At 46.4% G+C, this 8,065-nt stretch overlaps 1 protein-coding gene across 1 annotated transcript; it reads left to right on the forward strand.

Moving 5' to 3' along the window:
* The first annotated feature begins 1,853 nt into the window (after positions 1 to 1,853).
* LOC103646608 (uncharacterized) lies at positions 1,854 to 2,474 on the forward strand. The gene is made up of 2 exons (XM_008671318.2): positions 1,854 to 2,219; positions 2,304 to 2,474. The coding sequence occupies exons 1-2, from the start codon at positions 1,854 to 1,856 to the stop codon at positions 2,472 to 2,474; spliced, it is 537 nt and encodes a 178-aa protein (XP_008669540.2).
* Positions 2,475 to 8,065: the final 5,591 nt, after the last annotated feature.

Raw genomic sequence — 8,065 nt, forward strand, 5'->3', positions numbered from 1 at the left:
TAGCTCGATGGTTCATGCTGGGCACACAAGAGACGGTAGATGATTTTCTATAGGTTCAGGCCGCTTAGAGAGGCGTAATACCCTACTTACTGGTGTGAATCTTTATGTGGTGGGTTACAGGGGGATTCTCTAGTATGAAGGACGCTAGAGAATTGTGTAGATGGCTAATGAGTGACCTGTCTTTTGATGGGGTGTGAATCTTGAATATAACTTTCTTTCAGGGTATACGTGTCGGTGTTTGGGACCCGACCGCGCACCCGGGGTTACCCCTCGAGGTGCTTTTGGGTAGGACGGTGTAACCGACTGTAGCTCGATGGTTCGTACTGGGCGCACGAGAGACGGTAGACGATTTTCTACAGGTTCGGGCCGCTTAGAGAGGCGTAATACCCTACTTCCTGGTGTGGATCTTTATGTGGTGGGTTACAAGGGGATTCTCTAGTATGAAGGACGCTAGAGAATAGTGTAGATGGCTAATGAGTGACCTGTCTTTTGATGGGGTGCCCCCTAGGCCTTATATACTCGAGTACTCGACCGTGGGGTGTTACATGCGGGTATGATAACTATGTGCTCCTAAGTAATAGTGAACCGACTGAACTTATCTCCCTATTATCCTGCCGAGTTATCCTCGTTCAGTTCCGACATCTGAGGGCGCTGCACGGGAGAATCAGATTAAAGCTGTGGATAACGTTTAAATCCACTCGAGTTGCCTGGGCTCGAGTTGATCCAATCTTGCGTCGATCCATTCTGCCAGTGATTCCTCCCCTGGCTCACGAAGGGGTGGCCTTGCGGAATAATGGGCCTGGAGTCTTTTGCAAGGCCTTCCAACCTTCTAGTGGACCCGAGGGATATCTGTCCCCCACAATACGTGAGTCACTAGGGTTTCCTGAGTTAATACCCAAGTAGGGTTAGGCAATTCCGACCTTAGGAAGCTAGGGTTTTGGGGTTTGGGTGCAAACAATGTCCAAAATATGTCAAACTTTATCCGAGGGCTCTAATCTATACTACTATATTAAGGCTGCAAGGGTAGCCTGCCTCCCTTGCGTTCTGCCTTCCATAGATCTAGATCGTTCGTTCGCATCTGTGAATCTGCACCGTCCGATCGTGACTCTGTCTCCACCCACGTCGCTCCTGTCCTTCCGCTTCCTCGACTACACAAGGGGGAAGTCGAGGAAGGTCTTGCGGTCGGGGAGCGATACGGGCGGGATGTGGCGGAGGCGCGCGGCCTGGATGAAGTCGGTGTGCTTGAGGTAGTGGTGCTGCGCGAGGAAGACGGCCGCAGAGAGCGGGAATGGGCGGCCTGACTGCTTTGAGGCGAAGGCGGTGGGGGTGGAAGCCGGGAAAGTGTAGTCAGAGCCAAAGTGAATCTCGTTGCCGGAGAAGATGATCTTGTCTAGCTCGTTGCGGCTAGCGTAGTCACGGAGCACGGAGAGGGGATCCATCGCCGCCTGGCGACGCTGTGTGGCTCCTGCGCTGGGGTTTTGCCGGTTTGCCCTGGCTGGCTGGCTGGCTGTAGGGATGGACCGTCGGCAAGCAGCAGAACCAACCCAATGGGCCATAGATGATGGGCTGCGATACTATGATCTTCCTAGACTTCCGCTGCTGCGCACACGTCATGTAAAAATGAACAGTTGTACCACACCGTATGAACGAACTGAAAGTTGAAAGAACCGCGAGACAAGATAATCTGGTAATGCGCGCAGCATTGTTAATTACTTGTGATATCGCTTTCTTATACGAATGACCGACCAATTGGCCGCGACACGTCAAAGTCGCACCGATCGATGCGCACACGCACGCCTGCCTGGGGCCGGGAGGCAAAGCCAAGCTCAGCCAGAGCCGATCATCACATGACGATGGAGCCGGCCGCCGATGGCAACGACGTGCACGGGAAGAGACGGGACGGAGGGCAGCATGCGCCGGTGGTGTCGCTCCGGGCGTTGGGCCTGGCGGACGCGGACGCCTTCATGGCGTGGGCGTCGGACCGCGAAATGCGGCACCTGAAGCAGCCGCTCTGCGCCACCCGAGAGCAGGCCATGGCACATATTAGGGACACCGTGCTGGGCCACCCATGGTTCCGCGCCGTCTGCGTCAGTGACTCGCCCGTGGGGCAGGTGTCCGTGTGGCCGTACGCCGACGAGGGCGGTCGCAGGGCCAACCTCGGCTACGCCCTCGCGCACGACCAGTGGGGCTGGGGCATCGCCGTCGCCGCCGTCAGGATGGTACAGTGATTACCAGCTCGCATGGGCATCCTTGGACACGACATTGTTCGTAATCGTGGATCTCCACCATGGCCGCGCGCACAGGTGGTGGGCAGGGTGTTCGACGACCTGCCGGGGCTGGAACGGCTGGAGGCGGTGACGGACGTGGTGAACGTGCGGTCGCAGAGAGTACTGGAGAAGGTCGGCTTCCACAGGGAGGGGTGCTGCGCCGGTACATCGCCGGACGCCGCGGCAGCGGGGCCAGAGATGCGGTGATCTATAACTTCTTGTCGTCTGATGATCATGTGTGACCTGGTGACCGGTGTCGCTATGCTACCAGCATATGATTTGTGTGTGCGTTCCAGAAATTGTGCAGAATAGAAATGGAGTAATGGACTACTACGTATAATATATCTCTGAGGGCCAGTTTGAAAATGAGATTCCTATTTTTCCAAAAATAATGAACTAATTTCTCTTTAAAAAATAGAAATCCTTTGATTAAATGAGGTTCACAAACTAGCCATAAGTGTATAACTTAAGTTATTGTATTAAAAAACTAATTTGTTTTATATTTTAAATAGATGAAGTATATAAAATGCTGCCTTTGTTTCGTAAGCAAAGGAAACTTTACGAAGGCAAGAGCAAATTGTGTCATGTAGAACCACATTTAATAGTCCATTTTTTAAGGAGTGTGAGGAGGCGCTACGGATTGATCCGTCCTACGTCCGCGCGCACCACCGCCTCGCGTCGCTGCATATAAGGTGAATGGATTGCTTGGGCCTTGGGGTGGTGCCGTGGTGGCCGACACAGAGATTGCTTCTCGGATCTGATGCAACTTCTTTTCTACATAATGGGCTTGCTTTGCTCCACCGATCTCATCCTTAGCTAAATAAAAAAAATACTAGAGTGATCTGCCACCATTATGTATCTCGAGTTCGAATATAAACTTTGTTATTTTTAGCAGAGCTTGCGAAAACGGTCATGGGGTATGTTGCTTCAGTATTGGTTGCTCATGGTCACGAAGTGAGGACTATTTCCACAATAGGCTCAATGTTTTTTGTTAGCAGAGGACCATACTTTAGAGCGTTACTGGCTTCCATGTGGTACCAGGTTCATTTGACCATCGAACACTGCCTTGTGTGTCGCTCTCCATCCCCTTCATAGTTCGGGATTAGTGGATTTTCTTCTTTCCAGACAACTACTAATTACTTGTTTGGTACAAAGTTGCAAATAGTAAACATATAGAGGGTCACTGCAGCCCTATTTTCTACTGAATTATAGAGAAAGTTTTTGTTGGTATACAGGGATGACCCGCTTTGGGTTTAGGTTAAATATATGCAAAATTTCTAACAAAACAACGCTGATAGGGGGCCCTACCAGATGTATGGAACACAAACACTTATCATTGATTGTGGTACCAATAATAGGGAATTAACGTCCATAACCAAAAAAACATCAATTCGACTAACTCAATACAGATAACAACGGAGTAACCTAATCATATACTGAGATTCTCACTCCAAAAGACTACAGATGTGTTCTGAAAGCAAAGTAAACAACACGAACAGATAAGCTGCCAAAAGCTAGAAGAACCTAAGTACCCATGTCTATGCATCAATGCTGAGAGCTTTCAGGCCTTCCTCATCTGCTACAATTCCTGAAATAGCTGCATTGTTGCAAGTGAGAAAAGCAAGCCAGCATGTCGAAGTGATTCTACAAAGCGTGCTGCAAATTGTGGAAAGAGACAAAATACTTCAATTAACAGGTAAATTCATATAGACGTGATTGTAAACAAAAAATGGAAATGCTAAAGTCGACATGCATTTTGAAGGAAATATTTCTACTTTGCAAACCTTATTTGTATACCAAAACAAATTTGAATAGCCTAATAACGCATATGTCAATATACTGTTAATGACAATTTTAGTTAAAAAGCTAAGAAAATTTGAATCCTTAATTTAGGGATCTTGTAGTCCTCCGATGGCGCACCCGGCAGAGGCGGTAATGTCCCGGGGGACGCGCTTGCCAAGGATGAAGGTGTGTTGCAGGTACGTGGTGGGGGAGGATCGGAGGAGGCCGACCACGGGTGCGAGCTGGTGGAGCATAGTGAGAAAAGGAAGAGGCGAAGGAGGCCGAGCGTGAGGGAGAGGTTGTGGACGCTTGATGCCTGCCGCGACATGAATCGTGGTGGCACCGTGAAGCTTGAAGAGCACAACAAAACGTGTCGTCTTTTAAGAATTCTGATATATGAGTCTTCGATTGCACAAGCTAACTAATGTTCCACACCAGGCTGTAGAGATCTAGGGAATGATTTGCATGGTCGTCACTGCTCGGATTGTGATGCCAAGTGCAATGGTGAGGCTTTCAGCATGCCGAATACTGTTATCCATGCCAGAGCAAGCACTCTGCTTCCTTGGTGGGGCCAACTCAATCTTTGCTGACGAGAAACTTCTCACAACCGCGAACAACGACTTTGACGTGGACCGGGCGATGTTTACATTTTGTTCACCTATATATGCCTATGGTATTTATTGACTCAATCATTGTAGCAAAAAAATTATATTGCACTAGCAAATATGATGTTCTTATATTCTCTAGCAGATTTTTAAGCTATGTAAACCTACTTAACTTTTAAAAGATGCAACGTGAGCATAGAACGACAATTAATGATTCTACATCTTAATGTATCTTATCATTACATGTTTACTCCGTAGCAAAGCACGTAAACTAATTTGGGCTATTATTTTTATGTTTACATTTGTAACCTATTTTGCAGTCTTGATTATGTCTATTTTAATTTCATATTCTAATTGATATATAATTTCTAGACATGCATATCTGAATCAGAGCTTTATGACTAAGATAAATATGGTTTTATGTGTTGTCACAATTTACTATATCTTTTAAGACAACATCTAATTTTAGTGATGCAACAAAAGCATAGAATAACAATTAACCTTTTTGCATATCAATGTATTTTATCATACTGGTTCCGTAGCAACGCACGGGTATATACCTAGTTATCAAATTAAGCTTACCCAAAAAGTTTTATGATTTTTGGAGCTATCAAGTAATTTCTAAAATTCCAAAAGACTAGGTTTAGGCCTTCTTAAATGCTAAATAATTCATGGTTGGGGCTAAAAATCTTGGAACTATTTTTATTAAATACTAAGGGAATTTAGAAGTCTAGTAAAATTGGTCCCATGATTTTATCATTTTTCTAGAATTTCCTATAAATCTCCTAAGCCTAGAAGATAAAGAAAAGGAAAGAGGTTAAACAGTAATGGGCTCAAACCAGCCCAACTGAGCCCATGGACAGGGAAACGCGCGCGTGCTCGCGCCCGCGATGTCAACTTTGCACAGAGGACCTCGGCTGTTTGAATAAATGGTTAAGAACCCTTGCGCACTATTCATTGTCTCTCTCACATTCACATTTAGGCCTCGGAGTTCTATTTCTTGACCGCACCAAGTCCACGACGGTGAACGACGACGAGCACACCTCTGGCGAACTTGTACTCGGCGGAAAATGCAATGGCTAGGCTTCTCCTTTGTTCGACACCCAATTTCAATCCTGGCGACCCAAATCCCTCTACCAATTGCACGATCCTAGCCTGGAATCCCTCTGTCCACGACGATGGCAAAAACCGAGAACAACCCGATGTGTTCTTGCTGATTCAGGGCAGTCTAGTTTAATTAAACGGGTCTACAAGTAGCCGGGGATGTAAGGGAGGCTAGAACATCAAGCAGAGAAGCTTGAACTAACCTGCAGAGAGCTGGCCACGGCGAGGCGTTCACGATGGTGCGGAAACCCGATTTGGGGGAAAAGGGAAATGTGGCGGAACTGCCCGAATTATTCCAACTTAAGTGCCCAAGTCCCGCCTTAGAGGCCAGACCACACTTAAATGGGAATAACCCGTCAATCCCTCGGATCTAGTCCGACACGGCCACTGACAGGATCAAGTACCACAATCTCACTCGAAGGTGAGTCACAGAGCAAATACAATAAAGCATAAAACCATACATGCCACAATGTTAAATTATTACATCACTATTATCATCATCGGAGTTTTTGCAAAAGTATTCATCATTGTTCGAAGTGCAGCGGAATAAAACTAACGGTCATTAAACAGAGAGATGGGGAAGCCTGTCCCATCACTCCTCATGTTCCTCCTCAGCCGAGGCAGGGTCCCACTCAACAGTCCAACCCGGTGGCAAGGTGGACGGCCAAGTTATCCCAGCAACCATCTCCTCCAGAGAACCTGTAAAAAATTATGCCACAAGCAAGGCTGAGTATACTAATACTCAGCTAGACTTACCCGGTGTGAGGAGTCTACTCCTCTACCTCTAGACATGCAGCTGTTTGGCTGTGGGGTTTGGTTGCCAAAAGCACTTGCTGAGTTTCTAAATCAAGATTTTAATTTAGTCAAAGTTAAGTGTGACTCTCTTAAGGCTAAAAGTGGACTATCTACTCATACATGGTAGCAAGCATTATTAAAAATCAACATCTTATATCAACTCATCATACTTCCACTTATTACTCAATGTAGCAGCATGGATCAAGCAGTCTCATTAGCTGCGAGAAGCAGACGATTCGAATCGAGTTTTTAAACCTTGCAAGGTAAACCTAAACACACGACATGCAGGGGCACTCCGTCCCCACACATATCAACCGTCCCCATCGATTCCCCGTCAGCAGATCAGGGCTCACCGCCTTGGCGTACAATGCCTCACTGACCCCGACTGGCCGTCGTGCAGTGACCGCACTTGTACCCACCATAACCGGAATGGGAGACCTCGCCTCAGGTCGCGTGAGGGGTAAAGTCCACTGCCAGGTTCAATCAGGTACTAGGCTTACTGATTTACCATATTTCTCGGTATGTGTTTAGTACGTTCAAACGCTTGACACACGGTACCACACCTTAATCCTTATTCCAATTTTTATCCCGTGAACAACCAATCCCCATGGATTGTTGTTCACCAACCAATCTCATTATGATAAGAAAGTGGATACAACCAATTTCCTGACCTCGCGCGAGTGCTAGAAAAATCACTCGACTTCTACCGAGATCCCTAATTAGCAAAGCGGCTACTCGACCTAGCATACTAGTATCCATCACAAAAAGGAATCCTGAGTTCATGCAGCTAGGGTTTCATTCAACTCCTACACTTAAGTGCACAGTACAAGCCTACAAACATTAAGTGCAGTAAAATAGCATATATAACGGTTATGCATAAAACCGGGGCTTGCCTTCCAAAGCAGTGGCTGGCAGGTCCTCTGGTGCAGGCTCGGGTGCTGGATCTGGGGCTACCTCCTGAGCAGCTCCTTGCTCCGGCACGAGGATGTACTCTCCGTCAGCAAGATTACAGTCTATCGAAATGCAATGAACATGTATGTCATGATTATGCAAGATTTAAGAACATTAAGCTAAAGAAACTAAGTTAAGAAGTAACTTAGGGTTTTCTCAGTCATGCGGGGCTTCCAGTGGGTTAGGCTTGATACTATTTAGGCTTGGGTTTTCAGTTAGGATAATATAGTGGATTGGTATTGTCTTCATAGATTTCAGGGGACAATTTTATAAAGGGTTTAGGATGACATTAAGTTCCCTTATTCATTTTCCTTTCTCTAATTTCCATTTAGGGTTTTTAGGGTAGGTTTGAACTACAACAAGGTTTTAATAATTTCCAAAAATTCTGTAAAAATTTCAGTGGGTTGCCCTTTGCTATTCTAACTTGTTTTAAGAGGTTGAGGCTTCAAGTACCAAGGCTAGGTTTTAAACAAAAATAACAAAAATTAGGCAAAAAGGGCCACTTTACACTACACCTCTTAGTTAGGGGTAGGTTCTGTCCTCAAGGTTATTTTTGTTGGC

Source organism: Zea mays, chromosome 2 (genome assembly GCF_902167145.1).
Source record: "Zea mays cultivar B73 chromosome 2, Zm-B73-REFERENCE-NAM-5.0, whole genome shotgun sequence".
Lineage (NCBI taxonomy): Eukaryota > Viridiplantae > Streptophyta > Magnoliopsida > Poales > Poaceae > Zea > Zea mays.